Source organism: Sciurus carolinensis, chromosome 11 (assembly GCF_902686445.1).
Source record: "Sciurus carolinensis chromosome 11, mSciCar1.2, whole genome shotgun sequence".
Classification (NCBI taxonomy): Eukaryota; Metazoa; Chordata; class Mammalia; order Rodentia; family Sciuridae; genus Sciurus; species Sciurus carolinensis.
In genome coordinates, this window is record NC_062223.1 from 65275269 (window position 1) to 65299397 (window position 24129).

General features: G+C 47.3%; 1 protein-coding gene across 1 annotated transcript in view; it reads left to right on the forward strand.

Moving 5' to 3' along the window:
* The window catches only part of Galnt18 (polypeptide N-acetylgalactosaminyltransferase 18), a 319132-nt gene that overhangs the window by 163894 nt on the left and 131109 nt on the right, over positions 1 to 24129 (forward strand). The window contains exon 3 of the mRNA XM_047516346.1: positions 10426 to 10592. Within this exon, the coding sequence (XP_047372302.1) occupies positions 10426 to 10592 (167 nt within the window). The remainder of the gene's footprint in view (positions 1 to 10425; positions 10593 to 24129) is intronic.

Sequence of the window (24129 nt, forward strand, 5' to 3'; positions counted from 1 at the left end):
ATGTCACATTCTTTCCAGAAAGCCGTAGTTATTATTTCCAAACAGGGGCCAGAAGGATGAGCACCCAGCCTATGGGGGATTGTGGATTCGGGTAGGAGAAGGGGGGGCCAGGTCTCAAACACCAGGGCTGCCATGTTGCCATGGCAACTCTATGGCCTGCCTCCAGGGTAACTCCAGGCAGAGTCCCAGACAGGCACTACTTCTTGCTTCCTGTTAGCAGATCTTCAGAGGCTCTGGAGCCTTGTCAGTAATGACTTTTTCTCTCTCTCCAGTGTCCCCTGAGGTCCATGTCCTTCTTTCCCAAGGTTAGGGTAGACTGGCTCTTGGGTTAACAGGAGAGGCTGGGACACTTGGTGTTGGTAACGGGGATCAGACTATTTTCTCCAGCCCTCAGTAGGAGTGACTGTGACAGACTTACACATAAACCCTGAAAGGAGCCTGGGTCTGGAACTGGAGAAATTCTGTGGCAATATCAAAGTGGGAAATGGTGGACCAGGATGAGAGCAATGAGAGAGTATAACCCAGAACCCCCCCAAGGTGACTATGGGTGGTTACTACCAGGACTGTGGTGGTGGTTGGGGTTTGTCTATGTGGACTGGAGTGACCTCAGGTCTGGGTGGACAAGATTGGTTTAGCAGTGCACACTTTAGCAGATGTCTTAGATCTCTGCGTTTGGGAGTGAACAGTGCTAGTGTCATTGATAGACAGGAACATGGGCTCAGGAAGAGGTCCCCGTCCTAATCCCCTGAACCTGTGACTGTATTGTGCTACATGGCAAAGGACAAGGTGACTTTAAATCCAGTGACTTTAAAATAAAGAGATCATACCAGACTACTGGGTGAACCCAATCTAGTAACAAGGGCACTTCAAGGTGAAAGAGGGAAACAGAACCAGAGAGAGACGGCCATGTGAGAAGATTTGATTGATCAATTATGGCTTAGAATATGGCAGAGAGCCAAGGAATGTGGGCAGCCTCTAGATCCTGAAAAACAGATGATCCCCTAGACCCCCCAGAAAGGAATGCAGTCCTGCCAACACCTTGGTTTTAGCCCCATGAGACCTCTCCTGAACTTCTTGGCCTCTAGCACCATAAGGTGATAGATAATGTTGTTCTAAGTCACCAAGTTTGTCCTAATTTGTCACAGCAGCACTATTAATACTAGGAAACTGATAAAGTATGTGAACTGGTGCCCAGGATCCCGTGACAGGAAGGGCTCTGCCCGTGGTTTCATGCTGCTGTAATATTATTATATAATAATATCTGCATAAGGGACACCACACTTTCTTTTTGCACATTATGTAGCTGGTCCTGGAGTTTGAGTGGATGCTCCAGGTGGGGCAGTGAGGACCATCTTGGAGTTGCTGTCGTGGGATAATGACTTACACAAGAACTGCCACTTGCTCATTTACTGTGGGCCAGATGTGTTGTGCAGGTGCTTACTGTACATCTTCTCATTTAACTTTATCCTCATATCTCTCCCAGGTAGTTATTACCGTTCCCATTTTATAGAGGAGAATATGGAATATTTGCAAGATTAACACACCTATTTAAGTTCCCACAGGTGCTACCTGATAAAGCCTGTGTGTTTATGTGTTCCTTGTCACTCCAGGACATACCTCACCCCCTTGTCCCACCCTGCCCAGGTCCAGGTGAGCTTCTCTAGTTTGGGCTCTGGGCTCTGGAGAAGATGCAGAGGTTGGTGAAAGATGTATCCTCTTTGGCAACAGCCTCAGAACAAAGCCTTAAAAGAAACATTAGTGGTGACTCTGCTGTTGCATTGAAAATACTAACTGCACAAACACAGTTGGACAGGGACACCTAAAGCACTCTGGGATAATACTTCTGGTTCTTGTTAATGTTAAGCTCAATAGGGGCCAGTAGTATGCTGTTGTTATTCTTAAAGGAAAAGTAAGCTTAAGCTATATTAATCAAGCACAATATCTTAAAAGGAGGTGATGGTTTTGTTCTACTCTGCTACTCAGATCATAATTGCAGAAATGGATTTTAAGGGAAATAGAGGAAGTAGACCCTTTAGAGGAAGATAACCCAGGATAGAAATGGGCTTACTTGACAGATAATGCTTCTTCTTAAATTGTAGAGTAACGTTAAACCCAGTTCCCTGGGCTCCAAGGATAGATCTCTAGTTTGTAGGTTGGGTGATCTCCAGCAAGTTACCCAGCCTCTCTGTGCCTTCATTTTCCTATCTGCAAATTAGGGATAGCAATATAAAAATTGAAATGTACAGTACATGTGGAGTTTGTGGAACACTGCCTGACGTGTGATAGCTGCTAGCTAGTTTTTACTATCTGGACCTCTGATTTGTAAAGGAGATGACTTGAGGGGACCTATGATGACTTAATGCCTAAAGGAACACTGGGTGGACAAGAATTACATGGCACAGGACTCTGCCCTTGTGATGGAGGAGAGCAGGGTCACCTAGGCACTGTGGCTCTATGGGACAGTCAGATGAAGTCCCAGAGTGTGATTTCTCCCCAGCCCAAGAGATCTGAGCATCAGAGGCTGAGCCCTTTTTACCCACCTTCCCCTGCCCCAACCTTCTTCTGCCCTGGCAGATCTGCTCTGCTCCATGTCACTCAGCTGTAGCTGACTGCTCATTGACAAATTCACTACATAGAGACCTCTGGCCCCTAATGTGCCTTTTCCACCAGAGGTGTCTGACTTTGTTCCCCAAGCAACTGTTCATTTAACCTCATGGATTCCATATTTCTTAGATCTCTAAGATGTTTGGGGAACAAATGGTCTCCCTGCTTCCTGTGCAGGGAATTATTGTAAATGAGTATTTTCCCTATTGTCCTACTTACAATCTTCATTTATTTATATAGCAGACCCTTTCTCTAAATTGGTAAAGTCACCGGAAAGGCTATTTGTTGAACTTCTGGCTCTGGATGGAAGTCAAATGCTTCAATGATCACGTGTACTAGGTGGTTTCTCGTCAGTGATTTATGGGCCAACTTCTGTTCCTAGAACAAGCCAGGCCCATTTCTGTTGTATCGTAAACTGCTGAAATTCCCAGTTCTCCGATGTCTGTTGTCCCTTCCACATCTTGCTAGGTTCCTAAAGCCAGGGTAAGTATCCCCGCCCTGCCTCCATTATCCCTCCTCCACTCCTTTTGCTTGAGCTCATCTATTGCTCAGCCAGGCAGGGAGTAAATGTTCAACTCAGTGATTTCATTCCTGTCCCATCACAGTGGAGTTCCAGCCCACAGACCTCTCATGGTCTGAATTCATTCTACTGCTCATGAATTCAAAGATTTATTCATGTGTCTATTCATCCAAGCGGCAAATGTCTTCTGAGTTTCTACTCTGTGCTAGACATTGTGCTAAGAATATATTCTGTGTGAATATGCCCTGACTATGCTATTGTATGCAACTTATAGCCCAGTGCAGATACTGAGGTTGGTGCAATGATCACATATAAAAATGCATTGCAATCATATGCAAATGGCATGAAAGAAAAGCAGAGGATCAGAAGGTTAGATTCCAGTCCAGGAAGTGAAGTGAACCTTGGTACTGGACTATGCGTGTGCCCTTAGGAGTGAGGAACCCAACCTATGAGGGTGAGCACAGGTGCTTGGGATTCTTTACAGGTGATGCAGGCCTGTAGCTGCCAACACAGAAGCCAACAACCATGCTTTGGAGATGGACACTGTGGCTCAAAGCATCCTGGATAACTGGAGTCTACCATCCTTTCACTTCTGCTCCAACAGTAGCTCATGTCTACATCTAGAGTTCACATGCTGCCAGAGTTCTGCTTCCTACCCCTCATTTCAGTTGCCCTCGACTTTTGCTTACTGACTTCTCACAATATCTCACCTTCATCCTCCCCATGAGAAAGGACTTAATAGAGGTGCTGGCCCTTCTTCAGTATTGTGAAATCTGACTATGCAGAGTTCTGAGCTGGGGTGTCCTTTAGGCTGACAGACAGCCCAGTGATAGCTACTTTGGGCTCAAAAATCAATATCTGGTCCCATCAGTTGTGGACTGAATGGTGAGGTTACAAGGAAGAAGACTTGAAAATTTGTACACAAGGAGTTCCCAGGATTATTTACCTTGAAGACAGCAGTGTAACAGGGAGATAATTTTAGGTTCTTGGTGCTCGGCAGTGTTTATCGTATCTGTCCATGTCATCCTGCTAGATGTGCTATTTCCTCTCCATTTTTCATGCAAAATGGAACATCTCCTTCATTTTGCCCCTCCCACCAGGTCTCTGGGGTGCAGGTATTACAGCACCACTGGATGCATCTCTGATTGGCATGGAAAGGCAGATGGAGAACATCATTAAGCAGGGGTTAAGAGTACAGGCTTTGGAGGCAGAAGAATGCAGGATTAAGTCCTGGGAAGTAATTTAGTACTTTGACTCATTTGAAAAGCAGGGATAATAATGTCTACCATACAGGACTGTAGGAAGAAATAAAGTTGGCTGAAAAGATTAGAAGTATCTGTACATCTGTTATGGTTGATGGCATATTACAGTCAGTAAATAGAAATGTTTACCATTAATTTTGCATAGAGTCCCTGGGCAGTAGGGATAAAACACAATATAGACTCTTAGCTCCAAAGGTTATGGAGATGTAGGCACCAGCCGGAGGGCAGGAAAGTTTTGACTGCTCATGCCCAGTGAGAATCCCCACCTTGCCCTCATCTTTGGGTTTCATTTAGTCCAGCATCCTGGGAACTGACAGGCCTGGGAGTCTTATCTAATCTGGAAGGCTCTGAAAGAAGTTAGAATTGTGCCCAGGTGAAGCCAGAGGAGGAGGATGAAAGTCCTGTGAGTGCAGGAAGGAGGACAGTGGCTAGCATGAGGACACTGGTGGCTCTAGGTGCCCAAGAAAGCATTGCTGGTACTGGGGTCAGACTGTTTGCCTGAGTTTGTGCTCCATGTGGTCAAGGGTATAGCTCAACCCTGTGTGTTGACTATAGCTGAGAGGGGAGCATCTCTCTGGAAGAAGTCTGGGAAAAAGAGGGCCAGGATGATCCCCTTGGGGTAGTAGTTACCTGAAAATATCACTTTCTCTCTTGCTGTGTCCAGGGAGATGCATCCTCTGCACTCTAAGAACTTTAGCATAGTTGGAACCCTGTTGCCAATGTGCACTAGCAGACAGACCCAAGTTCATGGTCTACTTTGATCTTCCTTCTAGAAGAGCTCCGTGTTATCTTCCCACCTCACAGGTTAAGTAGCCTTTATGAATTATCTGCTCTGATGTCCTAAGACCTGGGGATTTGCTGAGGTCGAGGGAAGGGAAGATCTGCCAATCCAATGTGGAGGTACCCAGCACCAGTGGATGACACCTGGCAGCTGCTCTGGGCCTTATCTGGTGGTAGAGAGCTAGACTTGGTCTCACTTGGTCCTCCCTGGCTTCCTTCCTCTCAAGTAATGGCACTGATGCTCTTGATATAAATTTGTCTCATAAACAACTCTAAACAATCTGGGGGAACTCTACTGAGAAGCTCCCTAAGTTGTTAGTTACTCCCTGTCCCGGCATCTCCTTTTGTGTGCAGAGATCGATAGAGTGGAGTTTATCATGACCATCAATTCCAGCTTATTAGACAGCCATATCACTCCCCTCTCAGAAACACCTTGTTTTATCTCTAGTGGAAAATAGCTTGACTTTGAACCAAAATAAAAGTAAAAAGGGAACTTTCATAGCTTAATTTTACAGGGGAATGTGCCTCTTCACAAAATGAACAGGGGCTCACGCAGTTAGGTGTCCTCAAGGAGCTTAAATACAGGAAGACTGGCAATGCCAGTGGCACCTCAGAATTCCATGTCCTCAGGCTCTTCTTTGCAGAAGCCAGAGGAGAAGCAGGACAGCAGGAGCAGTCATCCAGGGCAGGTGGGAGGGTGGCTCTGTGATATAATTGGAATCTGGAATGTTCCTCCAAAGGCTCATGTGTTGAAGGTTTGGTTCTCAAACCTAGGGTGGAACCCTAGGTGGGACCTAGTGGGAGAACTGTCTCTCTTTGCTTCCTGGTTGCCTTGAGGTGAACAACTTTCCTCCACCATGATATATTGTGCTGCCACAGGCCCAAAGCAGCAGGACCAAGTGACCATATGCAAATCTCTGAAATCATAAGCCAAAATAAACCTTTCCACCCTTTAAGTTGATTTATCTCAAGTATTTGTCACAGTAAAGGAAAGCTGACTAATGTACTCCCAAAGAGCAAGGGCAGGGTCCTGGCTGTAGGTAGGCATGGAGCAGAGTGTGTGGTGGCCCAATCCTGGAGGATCCAGGTGCTGGGGAGGTCATCTCAGCAATGTGCATATGAGGCTAATCTGTGGGGTAGTGCCAGGCTGGCAGATAAAGAAAGCTGGGTTCCAACATGGTTGCACAGGGCTTGGGTCTGGAGCATCCCCTTCCACAGAGCTCAAACTGCAGCACAAAGGTGTCTGAGTTCAGTGTCCTGCAATGACATTGAGCATTGAGAGCAGTAAATCTGTGCACATCTCACCTGACATGCTCCTTCTTCCCTCTTTGCCTTCTTCCTTAGCAATGTGTTCCTCTTCTGTGTGGAGAGGGAGACAGGAACCATGGTTGTGTGTGACTGTGGGGTGTATGTGTGCATGGGGGGAATTTGAAAGAGAGTTTATTCAACCAATCAACAGAATGCCTGATCTTTTCCAGGCACTGTGCTGGGCAGTGGGCATGCAGCTATGAGCAGGGCTGGTTCCTACCCTCAGGAAGGTTTTGATCTAGTCATTGAGTGACCATCCAGCCTAGTTTGCTGGGAGCATTAAGTGCTGAAACTGGGAAAAATCCCAAATGAGTTGGTCACCCTGTCTAATCAACCTGGTGGCATTTGGTGTGAAAAGGTGCTGGTCAGGAGGGAGGGAAAGTTTACCAGTTATTTCTGCAGTGAGATGTCTTCTGTTCACCATGTGTAAGACAGAAGCTCCTGAGTTTTGTACAGTGAAGGCAGTTACGTGATCATTTCTTCCTATGACAAAGACATGGGGAGCGGTGGAGGGGTGTGTCCGTGGTCACACTGGGTGCCCCCATCCTCCCCACAATGCTCTTTCCCTAAGAACTACCTACCTGGCCTCTCTTGTCCTGCCCGCCCCTCACCTCTCTCTCACCCAGACCCACTTTCAGTTAGATACAAAAAACTGAAGTGGGAGGGAGGGTGTTATGGAGAGAGCAGCAGGTGAGTCTCCAGAGAGCCAGCAGGTGGCTGCATCCGGGAGGGCCTGAGCAGCACCCAGGAGAGAAGAATAGAAAGGGAGAATTTAAGGAGGTCAGGGAGTTGTACCTGAAGCAATCATTTAATAACAGTGGAAAGAAACTGAGCACTTCCGGAGACTGAATGTGAGGAATTGGGGCCATAAATTCAAGGAAAGGGAGGACAGGAGAATAAGAATTTGCTGGTGGAGAGAGAACCCGAATCTTCTTCAGAGGGAGGAATTGTGTAAGGAAAAGGAACATTCTGAGATCAGTGGTATGCATGTAAAGTATAGGCTGTATATAAAAACAAACCTGTTAGCTTTGTTTCATGCCAAAAAATTTCACTGAGCACCTACTATGTGCCAGACCCTGGTCTGAAATGGGGAGACAGCACGGTTGTGAAAAGAGTCCTTGCTCTCAGGCAGCTTCATTTACAGAGGGAGAGAAACAATAAACAAGTACCTTATGATGCAATATACTAGGTGTTCTGTTATGTACAAAAGAGTTTTCATATAAAAACCTTATGTTCAAGCCTCTTTCATATGAAAATAGTGATCAGCAGGGTTTAGCTTGTAAAACAAATATAACATTTCAATTCTGCTTGGAGAAAGACTGTCAGGAGACAGGTTTACAGAGATTGGCAGCTTACATCATCTTAGATGTTACTGGGAGAAATTAAAATTGGTCTCCTAGAAAGGGGGAGTTTGGGTTGTTAGGTTCAGAATTAAGAAGAGAACAGAGCAGAGAAGGCAGTTAACCCCTGTCTCCAAAAAACACCTGGGGACAACCTGGAGATGCAGATAGTGAGATGAGGCTGTGGGAACTCACAGGATACCCCTGAGCAAGTGCAGAGGTCTAGGGTCAGGCTTCATTGCCTGCGGAGTTTAGCAGGGAGGACAGTGAATTGTACCATTACATTGACCTTCCTGGGAGCTGTCCATTGTACTTACGTTAGAGAATGATGACATGGGCTGTTTGTTTGATCACACATGGCCTTGCTTTTAAAATGCAATTAGCAAGTAGTTTTTGTGTTAATGTTCATCTTCATTTCCATGTCCAAGGAAAGCCCAGCTGCTGATCTCGGCTACCCACCATAAATAAGTATCAGTCCACAGAATTATTTGACTGTCAACCACATATCTCTTAAGTGCTACTTAAAATAATTGTATTCACAACGCAAATAACAATTTTGATAAGAATCAGATAAGCTTAAGAAGTTGTTCCTGTCTTTCTCCTTCATTGGAGTTCCTGCCTCCACCTCCCCATCTCCTATGTGACTTCCCCTGAGGTTGGATAAGCTGATTCCCTCCTCTCCAGTGTCAGCACTGTCCTTCAGTCATGTGGGACCTTTGCATGACCCACTTTTGTGTTGCTATTTAAGTTGATCCAATCTCTCCTCTTCAGAGAGGGCTTCCTGACCACCCCCTAGAACAGCTGCCAGACATCACGATGTCCTCTTACCCCATGCGACTCTCATCTCGGGACTTGTATAAACTTGTATCGCTTGCTTGCATCCATGTTTATTTCTCCCGTCAAAGTATGAGCTCCATGAGGACAAGGACTTTCTTTGTCACTTCATGTTTTACCCTCAGTGCCTACAACTGTACCTACCAGGTAGAAGAAGTTCAATAAAAATTTATTCCATTACATAGAAGAATGAATTTGACACCAATCTGTTAACTTGGTGGTTCTGTAAAAAAAAAAAAAAAAAAAATATTGCAGGTATGAAGTAAATTTGGGAAAAGGCTCCACTCTTTCCCTTCCCCCACCTCCCCTTGGTGAGAAAGAAGGAGAGCTGGAAATAGAATGGGAGAAGTTTCTGTAAATTTCTGGTAACCATAGAGACGTGATTTTAGTTTATTAATCTCATGCTCTTAAGCAGGCTGGGGCCCCATGGTGATTTCTCCCAATTGCTCAGTGCTGGTTATCCTGCAGCCTTCCTCATTAAGGAAGAGCAGGCCCATTTCTTTCCTGCAGCACTTTAATTACTGACAAGCAAAAGCCTTGTGCTATTACATTCATTACTGCATGCTGTAACCTGGCTGTACCTCCCACTTCAGAGCAGTGGAATCTGGTCACCAGTCCCAGATCCCTGAAGCCGTCAGTGGTAGGCAGTGAGTGTGAGAAAACTTATCTCCAAGACCAGGGCCTGGGGCAGGGATGGATTTCTACCCTACTCTCTCATCCAACTGTCCTGAAGATGAGAGCTCAGTACCTTCTAGACCAGCATTTAACTTTGGCCTGGGAAGGGTCACCAATGGGTTCCTGTAAATGAAGACTGTGCTTTTCGGGGGAAAGAATTACCCTTGGAAACCCCCACACCTGTTATTGTCTGACCTTTTCAGAGATCTGATTTCAAGATCATGTGTTCCTTTTCCTATAGGGAGTGACATGCAGACTTTTATGAGTTTGCCTTCAGTCCTTTTGGTAATGACTTCCTCCAAATGGCTTCAAGGTTTCATAGAGCTTGTGAGGTGGCCAGCTGGGAGGGTCTCTCCATGGCCATTTCTTCTTCAGGGAGGAACCCTGCTGCAGATATCAGAAGACCAGAGCTGGGATTCTGTCTTGGCAGCTGTCCCTGGTGCAGCTGTAGGTGGAGCCTCAACCTCTTAGTGCCTCAGTGTTCATCTGCAAATGAGATTAGATGAGGTCCTTTCCAATCCTTATTGGTGTTGAGACTCTGATTCTGTCTTCAGCCCATTTCTGAGGACAGAGCCGTGAATGAATGAGTGAAGGGTCATGGCTGCCGACTGGAGGCAGCCTAGAGTGGAGAGTGGGTTTGGGTCATGGTGTCTCTGAGAGGAGACCTACTTTCCACCTGAGTTGGTCGCCTAAGGTCCAGATTCACTTCATTGTTGCCATTTTGGAAATACTAAGACTTCCCTTTGGTTGCATTTTCAGTACTGTTAGTTTAGAAATGCTGAGTGAGTGAGTCATCCTTGCTGTCAACACTCAGGGACTGCCTGCCAGGTGCCATCTGCTGTACTAGGTGCTCAGGTATTGCTGCTCAGCTGGAATAGTCACTGACAAATTCACACACAGTTGTGGGGCAGACTCTGGGTGGTTTGGGCCTTTCTGCTAGACAGAGAGGGCTCATCTTAAGTGTATCCAAGAAGAGGTCCTGGAAAGAACCTGGACACCCAAGCCCTCCAGCAGAGCTGGAGCCAGACATGGGGTGGGGCACACCTGGGGCAACTCCAGCCGAGGAACAGAGATCCAAGAGCTTTGCCATTCCTCTTTCCAGGTGCCGCAACCTCTCATTCCCTGACAGCCTGCCGGAGGTGAGCATCGTGTTCATCTTTGTCAATGAGGCCCTGTCGGTGCTGCTGCGCTCCATCCACTCAGCCATGGAACGCACACCCCCACACCTGCTCAAGGAGATCATCCTGGTGGATGACAACAGCAGTAATGGTGAGTGCCTGCCTCCCTGGGCCCTGGCGCCTGCTCCCCAGCTGACAGCTGAGCAGAGGGGTCAGCTTCAGGTTCTCATTTTCTCAAGGCTTTTGACAACTGCTCCTTCCTTGGGGTGTCACCTCTGAGATGAGAGACTTATGGTGGTCACTGCTTTGGAAATTTCACTGCCATGCATCCCAGAGGAGGCTCTTCCTCACTGGATAGCCACTCTCATCCAAAATTCCAGTGTGACAGGATAAGACCCTGAACTCCACCCAACCGTGCACACAGCGCCTGCTGTCTATGAAGCATCATTTCGTTTAGTGGTGTTTCTTGGCCTCTGCCTGGAAGAGCGTCCCTTGGTGTGGTCTTAGCAGTGGTGGTAATGATGTTGGAGGGGATGCTGGTGCTGCTGGTGTGGAGGCTGTAGTGATGTTGATGGTGCCAACAGGACTGCTGCATGTGTGGCCTCTTTGCTCATCCCCTGTGCCCTATCCCATCTGTCTCTAGCAAGGACCCTGCAGATGCCTTATTAAAGTCTTCATGTCATCCTTATCTTTCTCTGACTACCACTGGCTACCCTGCCCCTTGGTGCACATTTGATGGCCTCTGATTCCCCCCACATATATTACCCCCATATTCTCCAAACTTAAACATCATGTATTGAGACAGTTTAGAACAGTGCTCTTGATTGGATCGTTAATATGGATGTGCTTCTAACAATGTGTGATTTTTAAAAACAGACTGCTGGGTCACTGGATCATACAGTCCCCGGGCTCGTGTTATCTTTTAAGCCTTCTCTGGTGCAGGTAGTAAATTTCCCAGTGAATCGGTTGCTGTAATGAGATGGGCAATTTATGATTTGTTATCAATTAAAGCTGAAACATATCAGATAATTGAAATGCATTTAATCTCAATAAGCGAATTTTCTTTTTCATTTTATCATCATGTAGGAAGAAGTGTAGGAGCAACGTGGCGAGGGAATTTTAGAGCTTTCTGAAGGGCAATTCTCATGAATCACTTGACTCTCATTGTTCCATAGGTTTAAAGGAAGAAAGGACATCAAGGATGTTAGCAAATAGGGAATATAGTTCTAAAGGTGATTGTCTATCATGAGGGAGACAGGAAGGGGCCCAGTGTCCATCCCTTTGGGCCACCTAACATCTCCTTGCTTGGGCTGTCCCTATTCTCTAGTGGCTAATCCCAGACTGCCCAGCACCCTCCTCCTCAGCTCCACCTAGGTCTGCTGGCCCCCTGATGTCTTACATTGAAAGGACATAAGGGATTGAAGAGTCATTCTTTCAAGGATCAGGATATCCCTGAAGCAAGAGGCTTCCCCAGGTCTACTCTCCTGCACTTCCTCACATGCCCAAGACAGAAAAGAATGAAGCATTAGGAGGAAGAAGTCATGGAGCCTTCCATTTGTCCGCATGGTGAGAAGCTTATCGTATCCTTAAGGAAGCTATTTATCTTTAATCCCTATAGAAAATGAGGAAAGCTGATATTGCATTTGAGGAATTTGAATAAGGAAAACAGGTCAAATGGAGAGGATTTCACATTTGAATTTAAGAAGAGTTTGGACTTTTATTTTGTAATGATGGGAACCATCAAAATATTTTGGTCAGAAGAGTAAAGTGGTCAGAGTTGGGCAATGGAGAGATTTGGCCATGTTTTATGATGAGGACTGGGATAAGGGGCATCTTGGAAAAGGGAAATGGGTGAGGGAATGATGGTGCATTTCCCTGGTGGGGAGGGGAAGGAGCAGAGTGTCAGTTCAGCATTACTCACGAGCCATGCGTATGACAATGAATTACTTGGGAGCTTTGTAGTGATGGTGCAGTTAAATATCTCAGTTGTGGTGGCAGCGCCACAAAGTGGTACATGTGATAAAACTGCATCCTGCTACCTACGCACACCCACAGGAGCTCCTGAGTGACGGGAGAGGTCTGAGCAAGCTGCACTGATTGGAGTCCTATCACGGTCCTGGTTTTGTGCTATAGTTGTGTGAGATGTTACCCTCACTGGGGAGGCTGAGTGGAGGGCATCTGGCATCTTCTCCTACATGTACATAATCCATCATTATTTTAAAAGATAAAGTTAAAACAAACAGCTCTCCCAGAAGATTCTACATCATTAAGGTCCAGGTAGAGTCTGGACATCACTGTGTTAAAAAGCCTTCCTACTGATTCCCAGTTCTGACAGACAGCCTGTGGTTGAACACCATGAAACTTTTGTGTATGTTGAGTTTCCAGAGCATGGTGAGAAGGGAAGAACTCTAGGCTGAAGTCGGAAATCGTGGATTCTAGGACCCTTTCCATGGTGGATGAGAGACCATGGAAAAGTCCCTCACCTGCTCAGTCTCAATTTCTTCCTCTGTGAAATGAGGATGATAATCCCCGCTGCTGGCCTCACCTGTCTACAGTGAATTGAACAGTTAATGTTCCCCTCCTCGGCTCCACTCTATGTTCAGGGAGCCAGCACACAGCTGGAGAACTGCTCTACTGGAGCTCAGAAGATAATGTGGGGACACAGATCTGGAGTCTTCTACATGGGGCAGTTGAAACCACTGGTGGGGAGGAAAGTGTGGCAAAGGAGAAAAGAAAGACCAGAAATTTGAGGGGACCCTGCAATTGAGATACTTAGGATCAGCAGGAGAGGTCAGTCAGTGGGGGACAGAGAAAGAATGGCCAGGAGGATCTGGAAGGCAACAAAGCCCTAGGCATGGAGAGAATTTCAGGAATCAGGTAGCCATCTATTCACACACACCCCAGACAGGTGCAAGGATGAGGAGTCTGAGAAGAAGATCCTGCATTCGGAAGATGCTGGTCATAGAAACCTCAGTGGGAAGCAGTGTTAGTGGAAAGCCAGGGCTGGGAGCTGTGGGAGGCAGATGAAGACGGAGAGCGGGCAGTGAGCAGAGATTTTTTGCCAGGGATTTTGATTATAGAGGAGAATCATAAGCTAACACAGGAAAGGGAGCAATGTTTTCCAAAAATAAAAATAAAAAAATTATCATAATCTAGAGCAAGAAACATATTTACTTCCTGACCCAGGATGACACACCTACTCATACCCACACACAGCACAATTGAAGCAAAACCTTTAAGAAACAATACCCACTCTTCAAAAGCAAAGCACTCTGCTATTTCCCATTGTGTTCTGTTCTTTGCTCGTCAGTTCTATTGTGTTTCATTTTATTCTATTTTTCTCTCTTATTTTTTAAAGATAGGTTGTTCTCAGACCCTGAATGCATATTAGAATTGTTTGGAGAGTGGTTAAGAAATTTAGGGACCCAGGTAGTGTTATAATGGGTCTGGAGAGGGGTCACCCAAGTCCCTTGAGGCTAGGGTCTGGGAGCAGGGTCTCTGGGAAGGGAGGAGAAGATGCACCAAGGGAACAAAAGCCAGGTTGCCTCTGGGAAGAAAGGACCCATCTTTCTCCCCGCTCAGGAAAGACAGGTGGGTGAGCAGGGAGAAGTGGGAGGCAGCAGGGCCCTGGGGAGGGGACACTGTGGGAAGGTTTGGTCCCAGTCAAATGCCCCTGTGGGAAGCAGACAAGGAGGTGACTGGTAATGGGGCTTCTCAAGACCAGCCTGAATAAGAGGCCTTTGAAAGGTTCTCAGAGGAAGGTTGCCATCTGTGGCCTTAGGATGGCTCAGTCCGAACTCAGGGCAGCGTGCTGTACTCTGTTCGGGCTCCACAGGGGAGCTGCTTCTTATAGACATCATTGCACTTAGCACAGGACTTCAGTATTTCCAAAGCAGGCCAACTTAGCTCAGCTCCACAAGCATTTCTAGAGTATGAAGAGGACCGATCAGATTAGGCCCTGCCATAAATGTAAACTAGGGATGGAACATAACAGGGCTCCTGTCACTTCCTGGCCATGGGACTTGGGACTTTGGTTTTCTTAGATGCCATATGGGGACATTGCCTTGCCCTGACTGCCTGACAGAGTTGCTGAGGATACTGGGGAACGGGAGTGAAAGTTCCACACAAGCCACGGATAGCTAAGAGCACCCTAAGAGCCCTGAGAGGAGGTTAAAATGACAGTAATGAAAACAACAAGCCAGGTGCACGCCTGTAATCCCAGCAGCTCGGGAGGTTGGAGTAGGAGGATCGCGAGTTCAAAGCCAGCTTCGGTAAAAGCGAGGTGCTAAGCAACTCAGTGAGACCCTGTCTCTAAATGAAATACAAAATAGGGCTGGGATGTGGCTTAATGGTCTAGTGCCCCTGAGTTGAATCCCCAGTACCAAAAAATAAACAACTGCAGCAGCAATGAGACCAGCTGACTGGCAGCATAGCCACTGGATGGGAAGAGCGCAGAGGTTGGCATTCAGCCAGCTTTTCCGTTCTGGCTTAGCTTCTTCCTGGTTGTGTGTTCTTAACCTCTGTGAACCCCATTCTCCTTATCTACAAAATTGAGATGTATAATTCCTACCTCCGGGATTGTTTGGAGCTTGGACCAGATAAGACGTGATGGAACTGACGTGGCTGTTTAACATTGAGTTAAGCAGTAGGAGCCGTTGGACTGTCTTGACTCTGGTCCCTCCTTCCCAGCTCTCCGCACGGCTCAGTGGACTGGGGCCTTCTATCTTCTTAACCCTCCTCTGCTGCCCCTTTGCCTGGGGGTCAGGCCTGGGCCAGGAAAGAGGCTGTCAATCACGCTTTCTTCACTGGTGTTCTCTCAGAGGAAGGTGTTGAGGCTCTGCAGCTGGCCCTGTGTCAGAGTCTGGCCCCTGTTCTTTGCCTCCTTGGCAACATCCTCAACAAGCTCTGCCTTTGCAGGGGCTGGATTCTATGTGGCTTGCCGCCATTCTGCTGCAGTGGTCTCAAATGTTAGTGTTTCAACTTGATTAAAACTATGGAGATGCATACCAGGCAACCCCTGTCTCAGGACATTGTCACTGCTGTGCCCTGCACCTAGAAGGCTCACCCACCTGCACAGCCTGCCCCTTTGCCTCTTTAGGCCTTTCCTTAATTATCACCTCTCCCTAGGGCTGCCACTGAACCACCCCACTAGTGGCCACCCATCCCTGTCACTCTGCTCCTTCTGTGCTTCCCTCTCTCCGCAGCACCTTCTGCCATCCGGTAGGCTGAACTTCCCTGTTTGCTCTCCCTTATTTTTTGGTACATTTCCCCTCAGTATGTTTGTTCCCTGAAGACAGAGGATTTGGTTTACCCCCAGCTCTGACTCCAGTACCTAGAATAGTGCCTGGTACTTGTAGGTACTCAATACATATTGACTCAGTGAAGGCGTGGGTGGATTTTCATTCTGCAGATCTGGTGCAAGGCCTGGGACCTGCATTTTAGCAAGCTTCCCAGGGCATTCCAGTGCAGGTGGACACTTCCCGCCAATCTTTATTCTAATTGTCCTCTTCTGTGCTGCAGCAGAGGAGTCTGGGACAGCCTCCTCCCTGGCTCTCCCAGCAATCCCCTCAGGCAGCAGCCACTGCTTGGTGGGGTGGGGTCCCTGGGAGCTCCTCCCTGTCTCCCCAGGAAAAGTCATGTATGTGGTGGTGTGAAATGCAGAGCAGGATGGGGAGTTCCTCTTGCTATTAGCCCATCCTATCCTCAGAGTCAGAGGATCCTAGCCCTGTCGCCCAGCCTTTCAACATTCCTGACAACCTGCCCTGCCTGGCCTTCTCTGTATCTCTAAAGCCATGTTTCCCCTCCCTTGGCTCCTCCTCCTTGTTATCTCAAGAAAATAGTGGGAACAAAACTCTGAGCCTCCTAGTTTTAATTACTGTACTTTTTAATGAATCCCAAAGGGCAGTGTCTTTAGTGGGACTGATTCAATCTCCACAGACTTCCAGAGTGGGGGAAACCCCAGGGTTTCCAGCTGACAGAGTCATCTCTGCCTTTGGATCTTGGCATTCATTTACTTACTTACTCATTCATTCACCCACCCATCCATCCATTCATCCATCCACCGTTCATCCATTCATTGTTTCATTCCTCCTCCCAACAGTTTTCCAGTGGTGTGTACTTTGTGTTGAACACACAACTAAGCTCTTCGGGAGCTCATTCATGCTAAATGGGTACCCATACCCAGCACAAAGAGGGTGCTCAATGAAAATGACCCTTTTATATTCCCTCACCAGCTCTCCCAGAGATACCCCATCCCACAGTTCTGCCACCCCATTTCTGACAAAAAGAAAACCCCCAAATAAAACAAAATAAAACAAAAAAGCACCATTATCTCTGCTATACTCAGTTTCTGTTCCTTCTTTGAATTCATACCCTCTTTTAACAAACATAAAAATCAGCACCCTTTTCTCCTGCCACTTGAAATTTCAAAATTAACCTGAATTTTTGACTAAAAGCACATCAAAGCAATGGTAATGTCAAATAGCCTTTTAAGCATCCCATTCATTGGAAGTTTGGATCTGTTCCTGGTTGACAGTGACTTGCCCAGCCTAAATTGACCTCATACCTGCCCTCTGCGGTGCTTCCAAACAGAACTGTGGCCCCAGTCTGTCCTGCCCTTGAGGGCTGGGTTGGAACTGCCTCTCTCTCCAAGGCCATGGATCCTCTTGCTAATGGATCCAGTCTTCACTTTGGCTGTGTTGCCAGGAGAAGGTATAGAACTAGGTAGACCTCAAAGGCAGGCAGAACAGAAGTGCCCCTGGTGTCACAGGGGCAGTCAGGTGGCCAGAAGCCTGTAGAACCCAAGGTCAGCCAATCAAATCCCCACTGGCTGTCAAGACTTACACAGGAAGAAACCTGCCAGTGTCCCCTGACTGCATGCAGTAAAGCCAGGCTGGAGCCCTGGGTCTCCTGAGCCCAGTCACAGTGCCTTCCTCCTTCTCATGTAGCCTCTGTCCTGCCCTGACTGCAGCTTGCCTGCTTGTTGGCACTGTATGTGGGCATGGTGATCCACAGCTCAGCAACCCTGGGTTAGGTTACCGTGGCTCTAGGTATGAGGCCTAATTAGCCCCCAGTCAGAATGAAGATCCTCCCAACCCCCACCCCCTGCTTTGCTCCAAGCTCTAAGGGTCAGAAAGCAGGGCCACTGCTTCCAGAAAGCCTTCATGGCTCTCCACTCCCCTGCTCCAGTCTGGGCAAGGGAATCACCTACCCCAATCCCTTCCCTAGTGCACTGTGGTTTAATGGGGATTTATTCTCTGAATCCCAGTGTGTTATTTAGTACCAATTATGGTGAGAGGCTCCTGGTCCTGGACATCTCGGAACTCCAGTGTCAAGCTCATAGAAGTCACTCAGTCAATTTTATGAACAATTTTAGTTACAATCCTCCAGGGAAGGAGAGGTGGTCAATATTTCCATCTCACAGGTGAGGAAGCCAAGTCTCAGAGAGGTTAGAAAAAGAAGCGACCAGTGCCCAAGGCCACATGGTCAGGAAATAGAGGATTGCACATCCAGATTGCTGGCCTTGGTACCCCCATCTTACTACTACACTGCTGCACTGCCCGTTCCCCCTTGGCAGCCAGCATGCCACATTGCTTCTTGGGCATTAAAGACGAGAGCCAGAATGATGGCCACACAGCCTACATTGCAGGCCTGCGTCATGGAGTTCTGTGGGTTAGCCCCGCATGCTTCTTTTGGATACAGGCGATAGCTGGGGTCTTGGATCTACTTCAGTTCTGGGAGCAGCAGACAGACTAGACCAGGAAGAGTTCCCCAGGCTGGCCCCTAGGCATTAGCTAGACCACAGCCCAGCTGTTGTCTATGGCCAGGGCTGGAGTTTGACCCTCACGTCTCAGGTTCAGGCCTCTAACTAATGAAACTTCAAATGCTCCTAGGTAGACAGAGGCCCTTCATAAACACCCCCAGCTCATTGAGCACTTATATGTACCAGAGCTATTTTAAGTGCATCACATAAATTAACCAGTGTCCTATGATTAGAGGCAAAAACCATTAATATCTTTTTATTAAAAAAAAAAAAAAACTGGGACAGAGAAGTTAAGGAACTTGTCCAATGTCACACAGAGGGAGTTGAACTCAGGATGCCTGGTTTCAGAGCCTAAACCCTTGACCATTACCCAGTCTATCTCTGGTACATCATAGGTCCCTAATTCCAAAAGACTTATTTGAACTTTGTCCTCATTCTTTTCCTCCATCTTCTTGGGAGAGAAAGAGAGAGGGTGGGTAGCAGGATGGGTAAAGTGGGAGACAAGTGAGGAATTTGAAAGGGCCTGGTTATCTCCTCCACTGGATCTTTGCCTGGGGGAGAGACATGTTACATGGATGCTTCTAGGTTCCTTCCTGGGGCAAGAGGTAATTGAAGGGTTGGTAGCCATGCTTTAGGTCACCTTGTGAGAGGGTGGCAGCTCTGTACCCCCTTTGAAATAGGGAGAAGTTGGCATGTTTGTGTTCATGTGTGTGCACACACATGCATCTGTGCATAGGCATGAGTGTATGATGTAAGCACATGTATTTGTGTGTGTGCACATGTCCGTGTTTTGTGCATACTGTGTTGTGCACTGTGTGTATATAAGCATGCATGTTTGTATGTATGCATATACATAAATCTGTGTTTGTGTGTGCTTTTGTATGCACGTGGACCTGGGCATGCATAGTCACACATGTGTAAGCCATGTGTGCTTGCATATGTACACCTGGACTCATCTGTGCTCATGTGGGCAATGATGTACACGTCCCCACTAACAGTGAGTTGGCCTCTTCCACCACCCACCATTACCTGGAGCCACCTTCAAAAGCCTCTTGAATGACAAGTAATTGCACAACTGTGAATCATTAATTTTAATTGTTGGTAAGAAAATCACAATGCAGTGACGAAATAGATTCAGAGCTCCCAGATTGTTTGCCACCAGCTGCTGGGTCCCCCGCCACCCCCAGCAGAACCCCCATCATCCCTTGGCCCAGAGCCTGCCTAATCATTGTTTAATGTTTCAAAGATGCTGTCCTACACAAGAGATACTCATTCCAGGCTGTAAAACTACCAACAGCTTTGCATGCAGCTGGAATCAACGCAATTTTTTTTTTTAAAGCAGAGGAAAGAATGGTCCAACAGTATTGTGTTTTATGGAGCTTAAAGAATCCCATATCACTAATTGAATTACAACCTTGATTCAGGCCGCTTAAAGGTGTTTACAGAGCCAGGTGTGCTCAGCCTGAGGCTTTATGTCACTGCCCACCTCCACCACAAAACTGGCAGTAGGTACCCAGTAACCATGACGTTTAGGCAACCCAGTACTGTATTCTGCAAGAGTCCTGGGTCTACTCACCTTTGCTTCTTGCTACCTGGGGCTGCTTCTACCTGCCACATCTTTGATAGCCAGGTCTGAGAATTATTCTTGGAAATCACCACAAACCCATGTCTCTGGTGCCATCCCACAGTGCTCTCCCAAGCTGTTTCCTTAATGACTAGCATGACTCTTGAGCTTCTGGTTTTCCAGGTTGTAGATGCCTACCTTCCCTCGCTGTCTTGAGCCCCAGCCCCAGGCCTGGGTCCTGTTTTGGTCAGTGACACTGGGGACAGAACTTGGATTCAAATGTATGGGTTTCTGAATCCACATCTCAGAGCTGCCGCATATGGTCCTGCAGTTTGTACCTCTCACCTGGCCAGGGCCACATGAATGGAAAAAAATGTAGCCCCACTCTCTTCTTGCCAAACCATGCATCTTCATATGAGCCTGTCTTACTGTCTAGCTGGGTGTCCCAGGAGGGTGCCCTCTGTAATGCACATCATAGTGCCAAATGCTTAGTCCACTGGTCCTGCCCTCTACAGAGACAGCAGCAACCTCTTCTTTCTAAGGGTGGCCTGGCTGTAACAGCTGCTGAAGCCTGGGGTGAGTTTCCTGTACCTGCTGGCCTGTAAGCCCCAGCTTTCCTCAACCTTCTCTGAGTTGCTTCTGAACCTGGCCCCTACCTACATTCATCACCAATCCACAGTTCCTGGCCGGAAGTGGAACAGAGCCTCACCCAGACACCGTCTTCATTCCCTAAGGGGCCCTGACTGCCTGTTTGGTCCTGTGAAGCTCTCTTCCTTGAGGGAGCTGGACTGTTTCCTGTATCACTACACTGGAGCCATGGCCTGTGCCCGTGGACTGATCCACCTGGCTTCCTGCATCCAGGAAACTGGCTCTTCCCACTGATAAGGTCTTCTCCCTGAAATGAGCTTGCTTAGTGACACCTGGTGTACAAGCCCCGTGGGACATTGCCCCTTTGTAGACCAGCCCCAGAGCTTGGTCAGTTTCTCCAGCTCCAGTTCTACACATTGCCAGCATCTTCTCTGCCCTTGCCAGCCACTCTGCTAAGGTTCCAGCACGTGGTCCTGTGGAGTCAACTAGAGCCTGGCAGTGGTGTGGGTGGCTCATCACCCTCTTGGGACCCATTACCTGATAAAGGAAACTGTCTTAGGGAATCAGGAACTCCCTGCTGAGGACAGTGCCTGGAGGGCAAACGGCTTGCCTTCTCCTTGACTCATAAGTTCCTTGTGCTCAATCAGCAGCAAGAGGGCTTTGGACCACTTCATTTGCAGACTAGCCAAGGTGACCAGTTTTTGATAAACAATCTGACAGAAATCAAATACAAAAAGGCCCTCCTCCCCTGGTCAGCTGTGTGGCCATCTCTCAAAGGGGGAACACTCAGAACTGGAGTGGAGTGGAGTGTGGGAATGAATTGGGAGAGTTGTCACCTGCCCCCAGGTGAGGGGCCCTGCTACTGGCATCTGGGAGTCAGTCTGTCCCTAGAAAAGGCCAGGGACATTGCCTGGGCCTGCAGTGCAGCCATCAGGAAAGGACTTCTTTTCAACTCTTGGCCCATAGCCTATCTTGCTCAGCAGCTTGAAAAGATAAACTCTGGCTGGCAATAGTACAGCCAAACGCAGGACACTCTGATAAGCCAGGGCCTTCCCTCTGCTTTCCCAAATATTTAAAATGACTCAAAACCCAAATCAACAAATCAAACACTTTCTACTTATATGTTTCAATGTGTCCCCCAAAGTTCATGTGTTGAAAAGTTGATCCCTATTGCAATAGTGTTGAGACATGAGTAGGTTCTGAGGCCTCTGCCCTCATGTATGAAATAATTCCATTATTCCAGGAGTGGGTTAATTGTTGTAGGAAGTTTTGTAGACAAAGGAATGAATTCAGGCCCTGTGTTAGTCAGTTTTCGGTTACTGTGACAAAATACATGAGAATATAAACAAAAAAAAAGGAAAGCTTATTTGGGATCACAGTTTTGGAGGTTCCAATTCATGGTTGGTTGGACTTCTTATTTTGGATCTGTAGTGAGGCAGCACATCATGGCAAGGAGCATATGGTAGAGAAACTTCACCTCATGACTGGAATGCAAAATCAAGGAAGAAGAAGGGGCTAGGGGCCCACTGTGCCCTTCAGGGGCATGTCCTCAGTGACCAGAAAACCTCTCACTAGGTCTCACCTCAAAGTTGCTGCTACCTCCCAACAGTAGCCCACCCGCTCTCCCTTCTACTACGTTATGATATAGCAAGAAAGTTCTCACCAGAGGTGGCTCTTCTACCTTGAATTTCTCAGCTTCTAGAACCCTGAGCCAAATAAACTTCTGTTCATTATAATTTCTCAGACTCAGATATTTTGTTAGAGCAGCAGAAAATAAACTAAAGCGTTATTGATGTGAAATCTTTGAAGTATGGAATGCCTTCTGGAGGAATTGATTTCTGGAAAACTTCACCAAATCATGCAGTAACCCAGGTGGCCTCCAGTAGCACCAGGGTCAGTGTGCTCAGCCAAAAGAGAAGCATGAGGACAAAAGTTGGCTCTAGGACCCATCCCAGATGCCACCCATTTCTGTCTTGCATAATTGGCTTTCAGAGCTCAGGGAAGATGGGCAGCCCCCTTGTTTGATGGACAGGATAGGAGATTGTGCTGGGGACAGGACCAGGTCAGGAAGCTGGTACCAGTGACTAAAGGTCCCCTGGCAGATTGTAGACCCACCTATGTTGCATCTCAACAGATATGTGTTCTAACTAGTGGTCAAGGGGAGGAAGGTTTTAAAATTTAATTTAATTTAATTTTAATTAGGGCCCTAATCTACTCTACAGGGCCCTAAATTGAAGAACCAATTCCATTATTTTCCAGTGACTGCCTCACCTATATGCTCAGGCCCATAGGGACTTAGTCTCCTTTGCTTCTACACTTATTCACATGCATTTAGTGCAGGAGGACCAGGCCCAAGCTCCAAGAGCAGGAGGCGAGGGTGAGCTAAATGTGGTTACTTCCTCTGATGAGCTTTAGTCCAGGGACGACAACAGGCAGATAAGACCCCACAGTCCTCATTCAGCACAGATGTAGGCTGCTCAGCTTCTAGCTGGTTTCTGGAGTTCATATCTCAAGAGCTCGAGGTGTAGGTAGGTTTTTAGGGAGAAAGATTCTCAAGTAGGAGGAATCCATGGAGATGTTTCCCAGTTTCCTCCAGATGCAAACTGCCACTGGAAACCCTACCACTGGATTGACTCTTGACTCCTCTGTGCTGCTGAAGTGTGGCCTTGGTATTAGCCAACCAAACAGGGCTCAGTCTATGCACCAAAATATGTGGTTCCTTTTTTTTTTCCCTCCTTGGTTCCCATACTGTGACTCTCAGGGTAACTTGGGACGGAAAGTCAAGCTGTTAGTCGACAGAAGAGAAAACTGAGGCCCAAGAGCCTGAATTTCCCATGTCACACACCTTGTTCATAGCAGAGCCTGGAGAGTTCCCTGGGCCAGTGCTTTGCAAGCTGGACTGACTCATTGATTCAACAAATGTTCAGAGTGTGTTCTCATGTGTCAGGCATGCTCACCCCAGTGACCCAGGGATGGATGAGAAACCATTTCTGCCCCCAAGAACTGGCAGACTACAGTGCCTGATAAAACAAATAGCCACAACAAAGGCAAAGTGGTAAGTGCCACAAACCACAGGGAAGGGAGAATGTTCTGGGGGAACCTGGGGAGAGGTCTCAGTCTCTCAGAGGGTCTTCCTGGAAGAGGTGGCTTTTTGTTTAGGTCTTGGGGGTTGAATGGGACATGAGTATGTGAAGACAAGCATGGAGGAAAAAACAGCACCTGTCTGTTTCTGTGTCTTCCCAAATAGACAGTAGGGAAGGGGTAAGCATTATGATTTATTGGGCACCTGTTATGTTCCAAACACTGTGTTAGGCACTTTTACACATGACCTCATTTTTCCAATATTCCTTCCATCTTTTAGATGAGGAAACCAAGACTTAGAAGCGCCTGGATCAGAGCCTTCTTTGATCCCTCCTATTTTTCACGCAGTCCTGCCTAATATCTTATTCTTCATGAAGGCTTAGTGGGTGATTCTGAGGACTGGTGGAAGCAGAGACAGAGATGGGGGAGAAGAGCTTGCAAAGTCTCAGGGAAACCAGTCTCCTCCTTCTTTGGACTCTGCATGGCTGAGCACAGGGCAATTTCAAATGTCAATCACCAGACTGAATGTCTCCCCTATATAAATGTGTATCCCAAACCTAGGCTGGGACACTGTTAGCCTAAGTGGGTACTAGGAAGAGCTATCATTTGTTTTAGTTAAGAAGCATGGTTCAAGTGTTAGTTTTACTCTTAAGAGCAACCAGGCAAGGAAAGTATTATGGCTTTCATGCTTAC